The sequence below is a fragment of the Pollachius pollachius genome (genome assembly GCF_949987615.1).
Source record: "Pollachius pollachius genome assembly, chromosome: 1".
NCBI lineage: Eukaryota > Metazoa > Chordata > Actinopteri > Gadiformes > Gadidae > Pollachius > Pollachius pollachius.
Window position 1 is genome coordinate 30,478,921 of NC_136934.1, and position 20,982 is coordinate 30,499,902.

A 20,982-nucleotide genomic window follows, 5' to 3' on the forward strand; every position below is an offset into this window, starting at 1 on the left:
GCCCGAGGCGCTACTCCCAGGACGCGTCGCGCGCCACTGGCACGCAGGTCAAGTAAGAACAGCCATAAGTGCGCGTTTCATTTATTTCTTCCACTCACACGTCCAGAGCACAGGGTAAACTTTCAACACACATTTGCGTACCGTGACCCTTTAATTTAAATACATAAATAAAAGCGGTCTGAATATTAACAATTACCGTTATGCGTTATCGCCAAACGTGCGTCATTTAACGCTGGATTGTGCAGTGGATTACAATGCGTTTGAAATATTTCTCAGATTTCACAAATTGAAGTTTAATTCGCCACACAGCGGGGCTAAACCGTTGCATAAAGAAGCAGGGATACCATAGCAATACAGCTTATGTCAAGTTACTTTACAGTATTTACACTAAACGCCAGAGGTCAATACAACCAAATTCAGTAAACAATAGCAATCCAAACAACAGAGATATATATATTTTTGTTTTTTACATTCAATTGAATTCCGCGGTTTATTCAAAAAAGCTAACAGACTGGAGGGAGAACAGCTGATTGGTCGATACTAGTTCACCTGGCTAAACTGAATATAAGCCCTTGGCCATCCGAAACCTATTAAAAACTATCCTTGCAGGAAATGCAACACATTGAAGCTGGTGCTAAATCGTTGTTACTCAACCACTCTCACAGGCACACATGCACCTCCCACCCCAACACACACAAACACTCACACACACTCACACGCCCCCCGCTTCATCAAAGTGGAGGCCAGGAATCATCTGATAATGATCTGTTGGAGGGCTTGCGGACGCAGTAAACACCAGGGACCAAGCAGTAGAACAACCTCCTGACAAAAAGGTACCTCTGTCAATCCTTCGCTTACGATTGTTTGTGCAGCTGTTGTTATTTTTCAATGGACACTTTCAAGTAAATGCAAAAAAAATAAAAACATTTACCTTTTTCCATTTGATCCTTTAGCTTAGAGCTAAGACGTTATACAACGACTCAACAAATATAATTATCAACCCCCCCTCCCTCAAAAAATAATGACACAAAATAAAACATAAATAGGGAGTCCTTATTTTACAATGCAACACCTCCTTCCATTTAAGTCTTTGGCAAAGACCAGGCATGGGGAAAATACTCTGTTTGCCTGTCCTCCGTCTCCTCTCCTCGTCCTCTGCTGTGAAGCCGGAGGACTAGTGAGAGGCCATCTTGTGGAGAGAGGGAGGGGGGGCTCATGTCAATGTCTCAGAGCAGAGACCTGCTGAGCTCAGGGAGCGGTTAAGGGGTAGGAGGGTTGAGGGGCTGCCGGTCTCATCTCACTCCTCGTCTGCGTTCTTCAGCATGAGGATGGAGTTGTAGATCTTGAGGGCGGGGCCTAGTTTGATTGACAGAATCTTGACGATGTCCGCCTGGGTGAGAAGCAGGAAGGCCTCGCCGTCTATTTGCTTGAGAGAGAGAAAGAGAAAGAGAAAGAGGGTTGGGATCCTGACGACAGCCTAGTGGCAGCACACCTCATGAGGTCTCCACAAACACAACTATACGTTCTTACCTCTGTTCTAAAAGTGGCGGCATGCTCTTTGCAACCCGGAAGTCCTTTCACGAAACTGGCCACCTAATCAACACCGAAACAGACAGGGGTCAGCAGAAGTGTAGGCCAGAGGACACAGAGACACATGTTCAAAAGAGCGTTCCTGTTGGACTGAGGCGGGACCACGCACCTCCTCAGAGTTCCAGGCGGCGACTCTCTTGGCGGAGAGTCCCAGGACCTCGGGGAGCAGCTGGCAGTGTTTGTCCCAGCACAGAGCCACACGATGGGGGGTAGAAGCCGACATGCCGGGGGAGAACACGGACTCGTGGAGGGCCTGCTGCAGAGAGATAGAGTCTGGCGAGGCTGGTGAGAGAAGAAGAGGCAGAATAAGGAATGAAGTAAAGATAAGGTGGGAAACGGAACGTCTAACATTACAGGACACCTTTCTGAACACACAACGGCACACCTTTACCATCTCCGATCTCTTCTTTGACATAATGCATCTTCAGGTATTTAGGAACGGGAGCAGACCTGTAGATCAGTGGAGTAAATCGATGGACAAATCAGTGAAATTGCATTGAAAATTGATGATTGGATTTGATAATGATCAACTATTGTACTAATATATGGAAAGATCTAGTCTTCAAGTCAATATTGAGTCAACTTTTTATTCTCGATGCTGTGGTACCGTTTTGGTCTTGCTGTGGTTGTTGCTGCTGATGCTACAACCACTACTGCTGTTGCGGCTTCATTGTTGGTCGGCTCGCTGGCTCCACCTTGTGGCTCGGGCTGGCTATTGCGTCCAGTGCGCTCCGCTTCAACTGCCAAAGGTTTCCTAGCAACACAGACAAAAGCTGCTCTATTTTTCCTGTGAGATCACTTGACAGGCCAGTGTATAGCCCGATAGTTTCGATGCTTTTTCCTTAGCGTAACACACTTAGGGAGCACGATGGTCAAAACAAATCAAGGAACAGCAGTCGGGTCTCACTTGGTAGCCTGGGTGTCGTCCGGGGTTTCTGGCTGCTCCGGCGGGGGTGCAGGGAGGATCGTCGAGGGACTCGTCTGGTTGAGTTCCGGGCGCCGCGCCCGCTGGTACGGACCTCCGAGGGTCATGGGTCGCTCCCCACTCAGGCGATCGGGCAGCAGGCCCTCCTTGTTGAGGTTCATCTCAGAGTACGGACAGCTGACCTGACTGCGCACACGCACACGCACACACACACATTTACCTTCACCAGAAGAGCCTCCATACTCATGTGTAGTTGTGGTGGAGGTTGTGAGTGTTCACGCAGGGACTTGTACTGACGTGTAGTGTGTTCCATAGCGGGGCCCTCGGACGTGGCCCACCCCGTTGCACCCTTGGGTGGGACAGCCCTGTCCTGGGGGCAACCCCATGTCCACAGTGCCTACAAACACACACAAATCAACCAGATGATCATTATCAACACATCTCTCTTTTGCCTCCTTCTCCTGGTGTGGCCTAATTCTCAGGGTCTCCCTGACCCTCAGACCTGAGGGTGGCGGGAGGCCATGTGACAGACAGAGTCACCTTCAAGTATGTTATGACCATGCTAGGAGACCCGTCCGTTAACACAGGACCTAACCATATGATCCAATGGGTCATGTCATTCATTTTCTTTATGCAATATCATTTGATTGATCCGAGTTTTATCCAAGGTCTATAAAGGTCTGTCTGTCTGTCTGTACCTGGCTCAGACATGTGGTGCTGCAGTGGGTGAGCAGTCTTCTGACACCAGCCGACAGGGTGGAGGTCGGGGCTGTCTGTGTCCACCCAGTAGTCGTACTCTGCATTCCAGCCGTCAAAATGGACCTGGGGCGGAGGAAGGGGAGGGGCCAGCACATAAAGACCTACTCACCAACAAACAGCCCCATGGGCCCTTTAGTACGTCCACGGAGACCGGGGCTCCACACACCTTAAGTCTGTGGTACTCTACGTCTGAGATGGTGGTGACGCGGATGAGCATGGCGTTCCTCTTGTCCACCACCTCCAGCTTCATGCCCACCTGGAAGCCGTGCGGGGGTCTCTGGGAGGGGCAGAGCACAGAGGGGGGGTGAGCGGAGGTCAAACTCCTCTTGAGGGTCCCCTGGATGGCTCCTCCACAGTGAGGGGTGTAGGCGTCCCTTCTAGAGGTTAAAGGGATGTGAACCATCCATCCAGAGGATATTGACAATAGGCCTCTTGTTTTACTACAGCTAGCAAATCCTTTATGATTGTTACATTTATTCAAGAATATAGGGTTATTCTGAAAGAGAGGGGTAAGGTTGGCATAGTAATGTGGCTATAACTGCCAAGGTGACTGCATAGGGAACAGTGTGTGTGTGTGTGTGTGTGTGTGTGTGTGTGTGTGTGTGTGTGTGTGTGTGTGTGTGTGTGTGTGTGTGTGTGTGTGTGTGTGTGTGTGTGTGTGTGTGTGTGTGTGTGTGTGTGTGTGTGTGTGTGCGCGTGTGTGCGCGTGTGTGTGCGTGTGTGTGTGTGTTACCGGTTTAAAGGCCCGTGCCGGGGCGGCCTGTGTCCCTGTCTCCTCCATGTACTTGTCCCAGGAGAAGCTCTTGGGGTGCTTGTACTCTGATGCAGTAGAGAGACAACACACACCAGTCAGTCACCGAACACACACCAGTCAGTCACCGAACACACACCAGTCAGTCGCCGAACAAACACTTCACAGACTCCATTATGAACTGAGACGAGTAGAACGGACCAGTGCATTGGTATGCTGTTTAATTACATACTGAACAGAAATGGTTACATTTTCAGATATACTGGCAATATTGTGTACTTTAAACGGTCTATAATGTTTACATTTACTTTTTGCAGTTAAGATTTTCCACCTCAAATTATGTATCAGTATTTTCCACCTATTCTTTTTGTTATTTGCAGTTTTATATTGTCATGACTATTTTAGGTTTTATCCATTTTTTATCCCCATTACTGTCCTAGACTGTCTGCCGTGAATCCCGTCTGATTAATTTAAAAACGTGGCAGGGAGATCACAATGTTGCTTTAGTAACCAGATGTGTGCTAGTTGAAATCCTCACCGGCAGGGGTGGTCAATGTAAGCTCAGCCTCTTCACAGAATCCCACTGGATGGATGTATGGACTGCTGGCATCACACCTGCACACACAGTCACACATTTGGAAAATAAAAGCAACTGTACCATGGTGCACAGAGTGAAATATTGCCAAACAGTACAATAAAGCATATCATAATTTGAAAACAAATTTTCATGAATATATTCTTGTCATTTGCTAGAAATGTGAAAGTCAAGAAACACTTGACATGCCACTACGTGCTTCAACAAAATATATATTATATTTGAAACAAGTGATATATAATACGTAAAATGTGTAGTTTTATTAAACCTTTAAATTTCTAAGATTGAAGATGGGAACAGTTGTAAGGAATCGTTGGCAAACTTTATGAGACCTAGACATTGTAACACACACACACACAGACACGCACGCCACTCACCAGTAGTCGTACGTGTCGTCCCAGTTGTCAAAGTGAATGAGGAGGCGGTTGTCAACGACGGCGGCGATGCTAGCCACGCAGATCAACGACGGGTTCTTCCTGTCCACCGCCTCCAGTTTCATCCCCGTGCGGAACCCGGAGGGAGTCACAGACTGAGACCAATCACATCAGAATATTGATATTATATGTGAGTGTACGCATTGAAGATCCATTTTGAACCCAGTCAAGGAGCCCCTGCTCACCGTGTTGAGGCTTTTGAACAGGTGCTTGGGAGCCAGCTGCCCTCTGCAGTTCTTCACGTACATGCTCCAGTTGAACTCTCCGTCCTTACAGCCTGGAGGATTGAACAAAAGACGTCTAACCATGTCGCTGCTCCCTGGTGCTTTGTGCAGGGATGCGGGGGTTAACAGTGCTAACCTAATCACATATAACCCTACTTATTTAAAAAATAAAAGTTGATCCGGAAGAAATGATAATAAAATGCACATAATCTCTAGATTAACCTTATCGGCCCCAGTGCCTTCTACTCTCGGAGCCTGAGCAACGCCTACGTTCTGTGAGGAGGAAGTCGGTGGGTTTCAGACTCGGTCACATATATAAAACAAACATGCAAGAGAACCCCCCAGCCATTAAAGACCCCATATCATGCTTTTTTTAGGGTTAAGAATTGCAATAATTGCATTCTGACGTCACACTATTACAGAAGTAAAGTATGAGTTCAAACAAGATGTTTCCCGCACTTATTGAGGGACGTCTCGGTGGGCGCAAATACTCCCCCTGGCTCGGGCTTAGATTTTCTTATCTTAGCCGACGTAAAACATGTATACATACGTCATATAACAGTCTAAAGCAAAGGGAAAAGTCGAAAAAGCATGATATCACCCCTTTAACGGTTTTAGAAGGTTTTAGTGCGTATTCAGCAGCTATGTCAATGTTCAACAGAGTCCAAAAGACACCAAAGAATCAAGCTACTAATAATAACAACGTGTTGGTTATTTAGTAAACATGAATAGAACAGGTAGCGATGTCTTTCCCTTCATGGCGACGCATCCCCCACAATAGCGCTCATGTTATCTACCGCCGGGCCAACAGAACTGGTCCTGCAGTGACATTTATTAAAAACTTTTCACAATGTGAAGAATGGAAGAAGGCCTATCCCCATACAGCATTGGGGCTCTGCCGGAACCAGGTCGATCTGGGACTGATAAGAGGACCCTAAAGCCACTGACGGGATATTGTTCGTTTTTTTTGTGAAACCAATTGAACCGCTTTAGAAATGAAAAGGAAAAAAAAAGATTGGTTGCTAAAAAGTTGGGTGTGCAGCAGTGTTCTCCAGCTGCTACGTTCAGGCAGTGAAAGATACGCACTATGAATCGGCTTTACTGGATATTTAGATTGACATTTGTAAACCTAAAGCGTATTTGAAGTATGTCTTCGGGCCAGCCCTAGCAGAATGCAAGAATGTTTTACTCCTACGAAAATCACTCTCCCCATACTTCAATACCAAGACGATACATACATCGCATGGATACGTCACTAATGTGCGTGCGTTTACCTTTTGGCAGCAGCAGCTTATGTCCCATCTTCTCACACCAGCCGGCTGGCTTGATGTCCCAGGAGTCGGCGTTGACCCAGAAGTCATAGCACTCTGGGTAGCCATCGAAGTGCAGCCTTATCCTGTAGCCCTGGATCTGAGGAGAGGGGAGGGGTTATGGGCATGTGAATATACGGGGCATTAGCATTAACAATGACCATGTTATTAAGGGTTTAGTACAGTGCTTTGGACCGTACCTCAGCGACAGTGAGCACACAGAAGAGGGACGGGTGGCAGGGGTCCAGGCCTTCCAGCTTCATCCCCACCTTGAAGCTGTTCCTGCTCTGTGGAAATGACTGGTGCTGCAACACACACACAAGCGCCGTCAATGAGGAAGCGGCTTGGCAGAATGGGTCTGGGTGTGCGAACAGTGGGTGGGTGGGTGCAGATGGGCTGGGGTACCTCTTTGAAAAGTTTAACGGGGGCAGCAACAGCCTTCTCTTCTTCCAGGTATGCAGGCCAGCTCCACGCACGCTTCTTATTGGGCGGGGCCGTCACTTGTGGGTGGGACCACAACAAGCAAACAATAAGTCTATCTTGTTCGACAGGTTGTCAGATATCTGTTTTGTTGTTGGCATTTTTTTAATTATAAAAATTAATTTATTGTGACGAGGTGTCTGACAAATGTCTGACATGTGGGATGAATGTTATAACACAATACGAGGTTCAACTTCTATTATCTCACTGTTCATTTTTGGTTCTGTTTGGTTTTTCGGCAGCAGTTTCCATGGCAACAATTTTGGAAACCATATGCATGCAGGAATAAAAAAAAAAAGAAACATAACTGTGTACGCCGCATGTACAGAAATCGAACCACTATGTAATGCTAATAAAACGTTTATAGAAAAACACACAAACAGGTACAACATTGTACAATTTCTAACACACACAAACACATACAATACAATCTGATTGTACCTAGTCTGGCGAGCTTGGCAGCTCTCCTGCCCTTGGATGATTTGGCTTTTTCCTGGTGGGGAAGGAAAAAAGCAAAACAAAAAGAAAATGATGAGACATTTGTATGGATAAAAATGTATTATTAGTTGAAGGGTTTTCAAATCCAAGTATTGAAGTATCTTAAATCACTCCATCATGTTTCTGTTTGAAGAACACCAAAGCATTTCAGTTTTACTATCGAGTAATAGATCACAGCAAGAATGTAAACAATAAAAACAAATAATGAAAACAGCATTTAGCATGATTGCCTGCCACAGTTGCGTCTGACTGAACAACGTTGTTCCAACTGACCTCTTCCTCCTCCTGGTTGTTGTCCTCTTCCTCGTCCCCAGAGTCCATATAGATCTTCCTCTTCTTGCGCACCCGTTTACCCAGCTTCTCACACTCCACTGCCTGGCTCTCCCTGGTCTCTCCTGGGGACGACCTGGACACACAGAGACACCCAGCTGACCCACCGCCAACCAGCCCCATCCCATGCACACTAGTAGAGAGAGTGATAGAGTGGATAGAGGGAGACCTAGACAGAGAGGGGACCTAGACGTATATACTGTATATTTATATAGAAAAGAGGCATAGTGAAAGAGAGAGAGACTGACAGGTGAGTGACACAAATCAAAGAAAGAGAGAGAAAGAGAGAGAGAGAGGCCCGGGGAGGCAGAGATATAGAGAGAGATAGAGAGAGAGAGGCCCAGGGAGGCAGAGACATAGAGAGAGAGAGGCCCAGTAGGCAGAGACATAGAGAGAGATAGAGAGAGAGAGAGGCTCAGGGAGGCAGAGACATAGAGAGAGATAGAGAGAGAGAGGCCCAGGGAGGCAGACATAGAGAGATAGAGAGAGAGAGGCCCAGGGAGGCAGAGACATAGAGAGATAGAGAGAGAGAGGCCCAGGGAGGCAGAGACATAGAGAGAGATAGAGAGAGAGAGGCCCAGGGAGGCAGAGACATAGAGAGAGAGAGGCCCAGGGAGGCAGAGACATAGAGAGAGATAGACAGAGAGAGGCCCAGGGAGACAGAGCCATAGAGAGAGATCGAGAGAGAGAGGCCAATGGAAACAGAGACATAAAGACATAGAGAGAGAGGCCCAGGGAGACAGACATAGAGAGAGATAGAGAGAGAGGCCCAGGAAGACAGACATAGAGAGAGAGGCACAGGGAGACAGACATAGAGAGAGACAGAGAGAGAGGCCCAGGAAGACAGACATAGAGAGAGAGGCCCAGGAAGACAGACATAGAGAGAGAGGCACAGGGAGACAGACATAGAGAGAGACAGAGAGAGAGGCCCAGGAAGACAGACAGAGGGAGATATATAGAGAGAGGCACAGGGAGACAGACATAGAGGGAGATATAGAGAGAGGCACAGGGAGACAGACATAGAGAAAGGCCCAGGGAGACCGACATAGAGAGAGAGGCACAAGGAGACAGACATAGAGAGAGATAGAGAGAGGCCAAGGGAGACAGAGACATAGAGAGACATACAGAGAGAGAGAGGTCCAGGGAGACAGACATAGAGAGAGATAGAGAGACATAGAAAGGTAATTGAGAGTTGACCTCACCTGCCACTTGTCGGCTGGGCGCACGCCAAGCTGCAGAATTTGCCCTTAATGAGAGTTTCCCGGGAAACACAGCTGCCACAGGCCCCACAGGTCACTGACATTGTGCCGGGGTCTACACTGGCACTTGGGACCACCTCCATGCTGGGACCCACCACTGTGCGGGGGGCCCTGTCCACGTTGGGGCCTACCACCGCGCTGGGGCCTACCACCGCACTGGGGCCTACCACCGCGCTGGGGCCTACCACTACTCTGGGGCCTACCACTGCGCTGGGGCCTACCACCGCACTGGGGCCCCCCTCAATGCTGGAGCCTCTGACGGTGCTGGGGCCTACTGACGTGCTGGGGCCCACCTCCACGCTTGGGCCCTCTTTGCTGCGGGGCTCAAGAGACAGGAGAACAGGAGCAGTGACTGGAGGCAAGACAAGAGAGAGAGACAAGGGGCATGAATTGAATCAGAATCAGAATTGCTTTACAGTAGTACACAAGAGTAAAAGTATTATGCTTGGTTCCTCAACAGCCATAAACCTCAACATAGTAGAAACAATACAAGATAAAGTAATAAGATAGTAAAAATAAAAATGTAAATTAAAGAAATATGTATTTAAATACTCCGTTTCTGTCAAGATGTGCAAAAATGTTGTACAAATTATGGAAATATGTATTTCAATAATCAGTTTTTGTTAAGATGTGCAAAAACGTTGTGCATATTACAGAAATATGTATTTAAATAATCAGTTTTTGTTAAGATGTGCATAATGCTGTGCAAATTACAGAAATAGGTATTTAAATAATCTGTTTTTGAGTGTGGTTGGTTTGGGAGCAGCGGATTCCTCCAGGAGCCTAACTACTAAGGGGGAAAAACGGTTGGTCATCCTCTGGGTTTTGTGTTTCCCTGACGGCAGGAGCTCAAACATTTGAAATGTTTCCCTTGACATGACTGATATGATCCAATGTGACAGGTATTGAGGTCCCTGGTCCGGAGGAGATTTACCTTTAGATGAACCTGCTTTCGTCTGATTGGCTTGGGGGACTGAGGCTGTGTCTGATTTGCCCTCTGGTGGAGGGGTAGGACTTTGGGCTGGTGCTGGGTCAGATGTCTCAATGCCGGCCTCTACTTCCTTCTTTTTGACCTCTGGGTCTGTGACCATCTCTAGAGTTCCAAACTCTGTCATGCGAAACTGAGGGATAGAGATCAATTAGTCTAAAATACACACAAATGCGGAGAAAAAAGGAAGGTAGAAGTTCAAAACAATGTGGTGTATACCTTAATGTCACTCCCTGGAAGACTGGCAATGCCATCTTTCCAGTCCAGTCCACTTATCATGTCAAAGTCTGCTCCCTGTGAAGGGCCATCACTGGGTGGAGTGTCAGTCATCTCTTCTCCTTCACTCCACACTCCTATTAGCACCTGATGTAGTTTAAAAAACAAAAGAGTAAAATAATTAAAGTAACAACCATTTATTTTAGCAGTAACAAAATCATAAATTTGCATATATTTTTTTTTATATTAAGCTGTCCGATTGGTTATAAGGTACTTGTTTCAACAGTCTGTGTTTGCATTTAAATTTCGAAGCACAAGTTTCTAAATGATCGTTGTTCATCAATGTGTACATTTATATTACAACGCATCGGCACTAGAGGGCGGCTGCGTGCCGTGCTGCAGGATACACCATGCACTCCGATTTCAGACAAAACAGTCAATAACAATATTCTTTTGTAGACCAATTAGGGGGAAAATGCGTATGCAAACAGGCCCATTAGGACAAACCTTCATCAAGATCATTGACGATCAAGAGAAAATATGTGCCAACTTAAAGTTAACGACACAAGTTCATATTTTACTCGTTTTAACAATATCTTCTAAAATAGGGTGTTTGCTTGATAGTGAACAAACTATATGATAAAGTGTACATTTGTTTCAATCAAAACATTGTTTTCTGTAACGATTTGCATAACTTAAAAATGATTTTAATCAAATTAAGATTACGATATAACGTTTTAGTCTTGACGCACGTTTAGGACTGTATTGGGGTTATAGTGGCCGTTTATTTGACAGTTATAACCATGTGTAAAGTAAGCAATGGTCCATCCGACACGGTCAGGGCCAGGTTTGGGGTTGTTTTAACGACCTCGTCTTTATTCCGTGATTAATAAAGTGTGTAAGAGCGCCCATGATTAGCATTCGTCTTATACAAAATGGCGGAGCATAGGAAGAGGCCAGTAACACGCTTAAACTATGTGAATTACTTATGTTATCCATTAAAAACAATTCTCACAAAGCCACCGCCGATCAAACAAGTATCCAAGTGTTGCGTGTCATATCACGACAAAGTGTTTTCCCTCGACCTGGCCATTTTCTTTACTTTCCCCTTGTCACGGAATGTCAGCCCAGGTTGCTAGCTCATACTTGCAGCTAGTTAGCCAGCTAGCCTTGTAGCTAGCAACCCATTTTGTTCAATGGGGACGGCTCGTCAGCCAGCTAGCCGCTTGTAGCTAGCACCCCGTTCAGGTCAATGAGGATTGGTTGCTAGCTTGTAGCTAGCCACCCGTCCAGTTCAATGGGGACGGCTCGGTAGCCAGCTAGCCGTAGCTTGTAGCTAGCAGCAGCTTCACTCCGTTGAACTGAATTGATGATGGCTAGCGATAGCATTGTGTTGACTTGATGCAGCCAGCTAAGGACAATCTAATAAATAAGTTCCCATGTTAACAACAACAAAAAAACGTATTTCATGTCATGACAATATTGTTCAGGAAAAAATGCATGTTCCACATGATTACTGCGTTATTGTTCAAAAGGGGAAATATTGTTGGTTGATTAATTTCTTCAATAGAAACTTGAAAACCCGATTTATTCTCTTCGTTTCATATCAAAGTATAAATATTGATATCTAATAGGCCCGAACAAATAGACATTGGATAATCAAATTGTGATATTGTTAAAAGTAACAAGTGACTATTCATGCGTGTATTGTAAGAAGATGATGGAACTCACCTCGTTTGTGTTTTAACTCTTATTAGAGCCGGAGCAGGACGCGCATGCGTGTCGGACGCGCTGCCTGACAACTTTAGGGCTTGGAAAACTTCAGCTTCGCTATCCTTGATAAACACAGGACCATGTATGAAGTGTAACGACGTGCACAGTCCAGTTAACGGAGTTGAAGGTTAATAGTTAGTGTTGTTTGGGTCCTAGTTTCCATCCATCCCCCCAAGCCACTGTGGTGGAGAAGTGTGAGTGAGAAGAGCGCAGGGACGCTGCAGGGTCTGAATATGCATTATATATAATATATCCTTACTATTATGATCAACAAAACACATTCACCTCACTTGTCTCACTGCACGCCATTAGCACTAAAGGATACCGCCGTGGCACCCGTATGCGTACTGTTGTTAGTGTCCTAACCATGTAAGGAATCAGGTCATACCCAATTTAAGTCAACGTCCATTAAACAACTTGGTATCTATTCTCCTATGATTGTGCCTTTGTAGGGGCTGCACCTCTCCTGAACGTCACTGAAAGTACGCTGGAAGTACACGTTGGTCAACTAATGCACAATAATAGACGCCAACTTGCTACCGTTATTTTCGATATGAAGAAGTCACTAATTTGGTCAATGAATCACGCAGTGAGACGGCTTAGTAACCCAAAAGCGCCTTCGGATCGGGTCATTGTCTTTATTCTGTGCTCCGAGGCGGGGATCTGGTCCATAAGCGTGGAACAGCGCGGTGAACCATTATAGCTTTCATAGGCCAACGGAAGACGTGTAAAACGTCTTATAAAATGTTAAGGGTCTATGTTATCAGATTGGATGGAAAATATATGGCTCTGGGAAAGAAGTCGTGTGTCGTTAGTATCAAATATCGGTGTGTTTTGGATACGTTTGGGGTTTGTGAAATCTCATCACTGAAATAAGTGCGAGTCCTAGGTGGGCCGCTTGGGGGCGATAGAAGTCACAACTAAAGGATTCATAGTCGCAGGTTGCTGCAGATCCTAGATCCTTTGCACTAAACATCATATGCGAACCATGAGATGGCATTTAAAGCGAAATTGGTCGATTCAAAGGTATGGTGATAGTAATGCTGTGATCCGATCAGACCAGACTAGTGTTTTGTAAACTCCGCGGGGATAAAGTCGTCGCTCCCAAAGAGATGAGATAAACAAAAGAGGCAATGTGTCATGTAGGCAGGACGTCTGAGTACATTTATTTTAAATGTCATATAGGGCTATATTTTATTTCCGATTATATTCAGACGATTAAAGTAGGATTGCAGAATAGGCAACTGCCTGCTTACCTAAAGCGCCCCCACACAGCAGAGGCTGCCTACTGTATTTGTGTATCGCTCTCAGTGCTTTGGTAATCCAATGCTAAAATATGCAGGCAATAAGCGATGTTCACTCGGAGCTTCTTCTAAAAATGCTCCTTTTTTCTTTTTCAGACCGTTCTTATCCATTTGCTCCTGTGTCTTCTTATATTTTACTCTCTGTACTACATGATCGGGAGTGTGTGTTTTGGTATCTTCAAGTAAGATTATTAAGCTTTTCCTGCCATACGTATTCTACACATTTACATATTATAGACCTACGAATGTGTGTTTGCTTTAGCCTACTTTTGATTGTATGATGTAAGGTACCTTCTAGAATCTGACTACATTTTTTTTAGAATGTAGAATGTGTAGTTTGGACAACAAAAATGTGAATGATTTAATTAATTCTCCTACATTATTTTAAGTTTACATTCCTACACTTTTAATTTATAATTATCTACTGAAGTGATCGTCATGGTCCTTTCCTGTTTCATATCTCTTCCACTTATCCAGCATTATTAGTTAATTTGTGGATCCACCAATAATTGACTCCTAGAAAACACTTGATACCAATTGAAACTCTATAAACACTACACTCAGGTTGGACCACTTTGATGGCCTCATCCCGTTTGACTTCAAGACCGGGCCCGCTGACTCCAACTCCAAATACTTGGGTGAGCACAGAGGAACACAATGACCAAAACAAGTCTGCCCTTTAACCCCCTGATGTCCTTATACTTTCTCTCTATCTGGTGTTCCTTTAGTCAACCTGCTGTCTATGGAGCTCACCTACTTCTCCTGTGGCCTGCTGTTTGCTGCTGTGGTGAGAAGATGGGTTTGGGACTACGCACTGACCGTCACCTTTCTGCACGTTCTTCTTACCAGCTTAGGTGAACCCAAAATAAGATGAGGTTACACTTTATTCATTCCGGAATGTAAGTTCAGGCTCTACCGCAGCAAAAGAACACTGCTTATCTAACAAGAAAAGATCAAATGAGAATATAATGAAGAATATCCACAATAATATCCATCCATAATATGTATAAATCTATTGACAAAACAAAGCTAATAGAACAAACAAATGGATAATTCAATTAAATACAAACCAATAAATTCAAAACATCAACAAAATATTTGCATATACAAGTACCAACAATCAAATGAATGGTGGTTAAGTACATGGTGTGTGTGTGTTGTATTTATTATTGTTTTGCAGTGATGTTGGAGTTCCCCACAGTGTGGCAGTGGTGGTTAGCGCTAGGTAAGACAAATGTGATAACCTGAAAAACTATCGACCCGATCTGTAAACATGAGAACCGTTTGATCGACGTTGAATCAGTGATTTTCTTGACATTCAAACGTGTTTTCTCTTGCTTCTTGGTACAGGTAGTGGTTTGTTTCTCATGATCTGCAATGGACAACTGATAGCCTACTTCACCTGTCGTGGGGACCACAGCTACCCATCCTTTGGTCGTTACTGACGCTTCGGGAAAGAGATCACACTCACTGCCTGTTTCTATTTATCAGTCTGTACAGCGTTAAACCTTTTGATATCCCTTTTTTGTAAAGGTGATGCTCTATGTCTGTAAAAATATGAAATAATATAATAGTAATATCATAATTGAGTTTTATGGTCCGATGCTATTATCCAAAGCAAGTCCATTAATTCCTAGCATGGGCTGACAACGTAGGCCAAATGTAGGACTACTTGGAAGAAGTGAATGTTGCAATAAAATTAATGTGTACATATAATTAAAATAAACCTTTGTTAATATTTTTAAAAAGTATTTATTGTCTTTTGTCGTTTGTAGAATGGTAGAAGGTAAAAAACAGGGAATGTGTTCTGACCTCAACAATCTGAATATAGGCTAACTAAAAGAGTTTGCTCAAGTGGTTACTAACTAGTAACAATATATAACAATTTTACAGTTTTCTTTCATTATGTTATCAACGTAATACTCTCAACATATAATGAACAAATGAAGAAATACATTTGCAATGAAATAAATAGCAAAATAAATTAATATTCATCCTGTCTGCTGAGACCAGTGTTGATGAGCCGTTTGATTGAAGCATCTGAAAGCCTATGGAAGTGCGTCTGCCTCCTCACACTCCACCAGGGACATGTAAGTGAATCCTAGGAAGGTCTCATTAGCCCCGCCCCCCTGCCACTTATCACTCCCGCCCAGAGAGGCTGGGATGGGTTGTAACGTAAACTCTGAATCCACAAAGCGGACATCGCAGGGTCCGGCCTGAGGAGGAAAAAGATAAAGACATAGGTTGTTATCCACATTTTATCACCTGGTTCTGTATGACGTCTTGCCCTGCTGTCTCAAAGTGACATATACCACATCAGGGATGAAAGGAGGAGTGATACTCCGGGGCAAGAGGTCCTCTCAGTTGATAGACACAAAGAATGCATGATCCTGCATTTCCTCCTGCAAGCATGGAAGCAACACGGACTCACCTCACAGTTATGGGGTATTTTTAAACCTTGTGCCCTGGCCTACACATGTGGCCTAGTTATTTGGCTCAAAGTGTGTTTTCCCGGTGTTGGGTACATCGGTACTTACAAAGTCATGATTTCACCCTAAACGTTTGGAGCAGCCTCTTTCCAGCAGTTCCGTCAGCAGAGACTGGGCTGCAGAAGACACACCTGCGGCCAGCTTCAGATGGGCGTTGCTGATCTGCTCGAACATCTCCGCTCTGCTGCAGCTGTAGAATGGGGGCTGAGAGGGATGGACATTGTTCATGTGTTTGATGTTATGACGATTAGGAATGTGCAACCCCATCAAAAAGCCTATGAGGCATAGTCTGGTTCAATCTGCTGGGACGCGTGGTGTTGCCAGTCTGAAGCTAATTTACCATTCCCTCTCTCTCTCAACCCACTGTTCTCTCTCTACACTGTCCGGTTCGTCAAAGAAAAATATCTAAAATATTGACAAAGCGTTGTTTCTCACCAGTCCATAAAGCATCTCAAACAGCACGGTGCCCAGGCCCCACCAGTCCACCATGGGGCTGTAGGTGTTGCCCTGCAGGATCTCCGGGGCCAGGTACTCAGGGGTCCCGCAGAAGGTGTGCATCGTACCGTCCATGTCTACGCCCTCTTTGCACAGCCCAAAGTCTGTCAGCATGGCATGGCCCCCCCGGTCCAGCAGGATGTTCTCTGGTTTCATGTCTCTGTCAGGGTGCAGATCGGGATAGACAAGTCGCCTTATCAATATTTAAAGATTATTGATCAATTTGTTTGCATTTACGTAGTTCATAGTAGGATGATCATCATATATTCACATTTAATGCTCAATGGGATTTGACAAGATTCTTTCCCATTACTTTTTAATTTATTACTTCCCATTTATTAGGAATTGAGTGCATGGTGTTTTGCCTGAATCTCTGTAGGTGAGCCTGTACCTGTAGACGATGTGTAGGGAGTGCAGGTAGCCCAGTGCTGTGGCAATCTCAGCTGCATAGAACGCAGCCCTGGGCTCTGGGAAGCTCCCGTCCGTCTGCAGGTGGTAGAAGAGCCACACACGGAACCACCTCAACATGTTTCCACTACATCAGCAGCAAGTCAAAATGGTTTTATTTTCTTTCCATCAAAAAGTGAATTTCTATCCCACAAGGTGTAGTTTTTCTAAGTACATCCTCACCGTTTACGTATTCAAGGACAAAGTAAAGCAGGTGGGTCGTCTGGAAGGAGAACTGGAGTCCCATGAGGAAGGGATGCTGCAGGCCCTTCAGTAGCACATTTCTCTCCACCATCACATTGCTCGACTGCAGGTCAGAGGGCAAAGGTTTCTGAATGTCTGACAGATGGACATATAGAGTGACTGACCAATATCTGTTATTTAGGTCAATAGATGGATAGGTAGGCCTACCTCTTTTCTCTTGAGAATTGAAAGTACCTTAGTACCTTAGAAGTACCACAGCATAGTAACCTTCATTTGTTCTATGTTTGGCCAGCAGCACCTGTAATCATTTCAACCATGCAATTTATCACATAGTTGAAAGGTTTTTACCTTTAGCCTACTTACAATCACCGTCGTATGTGGCTCCCATGCAGTCAAAACACGGCCTCAAGAAAATCGTACCTTTCCAAAGTTTCCTTTGCCGATAACTTTTAAATTGTCTAAATCTATAGGCTTCATCCTAATGAAATCCAAACAGAAATATATGACGTCAGTTTTAAAATGACTAATATTACCATGAAACTTTATGCCAAAGCAGCAATTATTATCAAAACAAAATGAAGGCTTTATCTCAGAGGTAGAACCCGGATTTTATAGGCTACTCACTGGGAAGTATCAATGGAGGAGTTTTGCAGACCAAGAGCAGCCCCCTTGTCCCTTTGGTCCGGACACCCCTCTAACCGAGAGGTCTTTTGGCTCCCCTCACGAAACACAAGGTGGATAAGATCGTTTTTTATTGTGTCAATTTTTGGTCTATTTCAATTTATTTATACATTAGTTTTCCAGCGTTGATTAAATATCACACGCCTATGTTTGTAAGGGTAAAACATTTGATATTGGCTTATTTCTTTTCTCATCTAGGCATAGCTGACTCACTTGCGGAAGAGATGATTCGATCCCAATTTCTTCATGAAGTCGCTGAAGCGGATTTTCTTCCCCTTCAGCAGACCTGGAGCATATGCTAAATAGTATGCCTTACATAAGCGAGCTCAATACAACGCGTTACTGTTATGCCAACGGTTGCCATAAGTCGTATGTTGTAAATCGAACAATGTTAATTTTTTTCTTTAGACTTCTTTCTTGTCTCTTAATGTTGGAATAACACTTTTTGGAAGATGTCTCCATCAAATACAGCACGACTTTGGAAAACACGACTCACCTGTGAAATATGACGCAAGTCCTCTCATTCTGGCATAGGTCATGTGAGTCACGGTCATCTCCGGTCCACAACACCTCACTTCCTAACCCTACGAGGACAGAGTCGAGTGAAGTTCCAGGCATGCCGTGAGAGCGAGAGGCCTCGGCTAGCTCACAGAGAGACTGGCCTGCTGGCCAGCACAGGCGGCCGCTCTCTGACGTCACGGTGAAGAGAGAGGCAATCCATGAGGTCAAGGGTACTCCCTGTCACTGGAACCAGAAGCGCACACGGTAACACCGCTAAATAGCAGCAGCGTTTTTCGTCATTTAACGCTTTTGGAAAAACATTGACTCTGCTGAACAAGGAATGAGGTTGTTTTTTCATATTTATAAAGACCTACACTCTGTCTTTCTTTATCAATTTTTTTCTTTCTTTCTTTGTGTCTTACTTTCTTTCTGCCTTTCTATTAGTAAATTACCGTGAATGTTTGTATTGTCTGTTGCTTGTTACAGGTGTGAGAGGACAGCATGGACTGAGAAGTTATAGGGACATTAACGTTCTTGAGTTGTTGGCGTCTGGTTGTTATCAGGCGTGAAGGGGGCTGTGTGTGAATCTATCCAAGCTCTGAATACCTCCAAATCATATAATCACCTATAATCCCCGAGTCGATGGTAAAAGCATAATCAATAGATGATTATTTCCATATGCAGGCCAGGATTATATGAGGGCGCAGTTGTGTGTTGACTGTGTGACAGAGGTGCGACAAGGGAAAGGATGGCTAGCAGTAGCACGATTTGGTGAAAAAGTCATATTGCGATTATTGTGGACAATATTGCGATTTGCGATTGCAATTGCGATATAATAAACAAATGGTGTCATGAGTCTACTTGCTTGGTTATCAAGGAAAATGCACACAGATTGCTGATAATTTTAAAATGTTACAAACTTAAACTAGCATAAAAAAAATACAAAAACTAAAAAATGTGTACAGTACTGTTTTCAAAATAACAATATTTTACAAATTAAATAAATAATAAAAATATATATTTTTCAAAATAAAGGCATTTCTGCAGTGCAGAAATTTGTTAGGTTTTCTCAATAGTACAACAAAATAATATAAATTGAATAAATAAGAAAATAAACTTTATAAAAAAAATATTTATTTATTTTTTGCACTTTTTGTTAAATTAAATCGAAGCCTTTTGCGGTTATACAATCGCAAATTCTGATATCGCGATTGCGATTCGATTAATCGTGCAGCACTAGCTGCAGTACAGAAGATAGTTTGGCCCTGAAGGACGGTTGTGTCATGGAACTATGGAGTGTTATTAACGTATTGCATAATTGTCCCTCGCGGTCCGATGTGACCCCAGGCCAGAACCTGTTGACACATATTTGACATTTGCTTCCGGACCACCCTCATGTTGAAATGTTATGTTAGCCTATTTGGCAGAGGCTTTATGTCACTCTCATGGCTAAAGAAAGCAGAACATAATGAAACTCCAATGGGCCCTGTGCAGGGACATTTACACACAATTACATCATTTCTTAACACACTGGCACACCATTGTAAACCCAGTTTTGTTGTGAACCAAAGGAGACAGAGGAGGGGAGGATAAGAGGGAGGGAGGGGTGGAGGAGGGAGGGAGGGGGGGTTGACGGAACAAAGATGGGTCAGAGAGTAGAAGCACTCAGATTGTTCTATTGATCTATAATTATTTGTATAATAATGTGTTGTTTCAATCTTTCTATATTGCTAATAGTGAGATTACTTGCAATACATTTCTGATGTACATCTTGACAAAGTAATGTCATTATGGGTCATATCTTACCATGAACAAAACACTGAACTGATCAGTGTCCTTAAGGGGAGATCTTAAAAACAGAAAAGAGGGCAGAGACAACTGCACAATCCCAGAACTGAGTGTAAGACTCTTGAGGACAACCACAGACACGTAAGTGGAGAGACATAATGGACTTCAATCTCATTTTCGTTACTTCTCCGGTGATTCCCTTCTCTTCCCGAACCCTGGTCTATGAAGAGGGCTGGGTTCAGTGAACAGTCAGCAGGCCCATCAGCCCACCCTGCATAGTTCCTGGTGTAGAAAGCCGATGCCAGGGGATGTTCTCTCTAAAACACAGCGGCAGGGAGGAATCCCGGCCTCCTGCCTTCCTCTTATTGGCTGAAGTGAGGAGACCTGTTTCCGCTGGTTTGGGCATGCCAACTCCCACTCTTGTCTCATTACTCCACTGGCATGGGTGAGCAGGTCAGCCTGCGTTTGACTTCCATGGCATGCAAAACATGACACTGCAGAACACTCACACATCTCAACACCCATGATGCAACAGACCAGGGGAACCACTGGTTGGGCCCCTTCTGTTATTTTCAACCAAGATAGTTACACAATACACACCCTAGGAGTTGTATTTGACAGTATATTATGTAATATAAGTATTTATCATTATTATTAGTAATAGGAGTAGCAGCATTAGAAGTTGTATTGGTCATAGTATTAGTAGTAATAATTATTATATTAACACACATTATTTAAACCTCTATTCTTAATTACTTCATCAACAGTAAAACAATATAGTTAAAGCAAATCACAGATTAAATATGCAGTGAAGGCCAGCATCAATTAACAGCTAGTCTATACAATTGTATTTTTTAATAAATATAAAAGCATAAACTCTCTGTATTAGTCTAAAAGTATTATTATTATTATTATTAGTAGTAGTAATAGTAGTAGAAGTA

At 44.1% G+C, this 20,982-nt stretch overlaps 3 protein-coding genes across 5 annotated transcripts; 1 reads left to right on the forward strand and 2 right to left on the reverse strand.

Moving 5' to 3' along the window:
* Positions 1 to 103: 103 nt before the first annotated feature.
* l3mbtl1b (L3MBTL histone methyl-lysine binding protein 1b) lies at positions 104 to 12,125 on the reverse strand. 3 transcript variants are annotated; one of them, XM_079735462.1, is made up of 22 exons: positions 12,091 to 12,125; positions 10,363 to 10,506; positions 10,090 to 10,276; positions 9,099 to 9,507; positions 7,840 to 7,972; positions 7,510 to 7,561; positions 6,994 to 7,088; positions 6,789 to 6,893; positions 6,553 to 6,688; positions 5,240 to 5,331; positions 4,998 to 5,149; positions 4,564 to 4,640; positions 4,008 to 4,093; positions 3,441 to 3,551; positions 3,214 to 3,337; positions 2,813 to 2,912; positions 2,498 to 2,701; positions 2,198 to 2,344; positions 1,982 to 2,040; positions 1,700 to 1,872; positions 1,531 to 1,593; positions 104 to 1,426 (listed from the first exon to the last, which is right to left on the reverse strand). In XM_079735462.1, exons 2-22 carry the CDS (start codon positions 10,471 to 10,473, stop codon positions 1,298 to 1,300), a joined length of 2,745 nt encoding a protein of 914 aa, XP_079591588.1. In that variant the 5' UTR covers positions 10,474 to 10,506; positions 12,091 to 12,125; the 3' UTR covers positions 104 to 1,297. The 3 variants fall into 3 exon arrangements, with proteins under 3 accessions (XP_079591588.1, XP_079591586.1, XP_079591587.1); XM_079735460.1 differs by having other exon boundaries at positions 1,976 to 2,040; XM_079735461.1 differs by lacking the exon at positions 12,091 to 12,125 and adding an exon at positions 11,375 to 11,501 and having other exon boundaries at positions 1,976 to 2,040.
* Positions 12,126 to 13,119: 994 nt separating this feature from the next.
* LOC307087016 (putative transmembrane protein 244) lies at positions 13,120 to 14,881 on the forward strand (the record flags this gene model as incomplete). The annotated part of the gene is made up of 6 exons (XM_079752406.1): positions 13,120 to 13,158; positions 13,533 to 13,618; positions 14,001 to 14,074; positions 14,165 to 14,290; positions 14,617 to 14,661; positions 14,787 to 14,881. Exons 1-6 carry the CDS (start codon positions 13,126 to 13,128, stop codon positions 14,879 to 14,881), a joined length of 459 nt encoding a protein of 152 aa, XP_079608532.1. The 5' UTR covers positions 13,120 to 13,125.
* Positions 14,882 to 15,985: 1,104 nt separating this feature from the next.
* sgk2b (serum/glucocorticoid regulated kinase 2b) lies at positions 15,986 to 17,548 on the reverse strand (the record flags this gene model as incomplete). Its single annotated transcript, XM_079754094.1, has 6 exons — positions 15,986 to 16,129; positions 16,361 to 16,580; positions 16,812 to 16,924; positions 17,043 to 17,198; positions 17,325 to 17,369; positions 17,492 to 17,548. The coding sequence occupies 6 exons, from the start codon at positions 17,546 to 17,548 to the stop codon at positions 15,986 to 15,988; spliced, it is 735 nt and encodes a 244-aa protein (XP_079610220.1).
* Between the last annotated feature and the right edge of the window lie 3,434 nt (positions 17,549 to 20,982).

Excerpts from the sequence above, each read along its gene's own strand:
- l3mbtl1b (XM_079735460.1), bottom strand. The coding sequence starts at position 10,473 with ATGACTGACACTCCACCCAGTGATGGCCCTTCACAGGGAGCAGACTTT. Across the intron at positions 7,973-9,098 it reads GCCCAGCCGACAAGTGGCAG|GTCGTCCCCAGGAGAGACCA; the intron begins GTGAGGTCAACT and ends CTGTGTGTCCAG. Across the intron at positions 7,089-7,509 it reads TGCCAAGCTCGCCAGACTAG|TGACGGCCCCGCCCAATAAG; the intron begins GTACAATCAGAT and ends CCCACCCACAAG.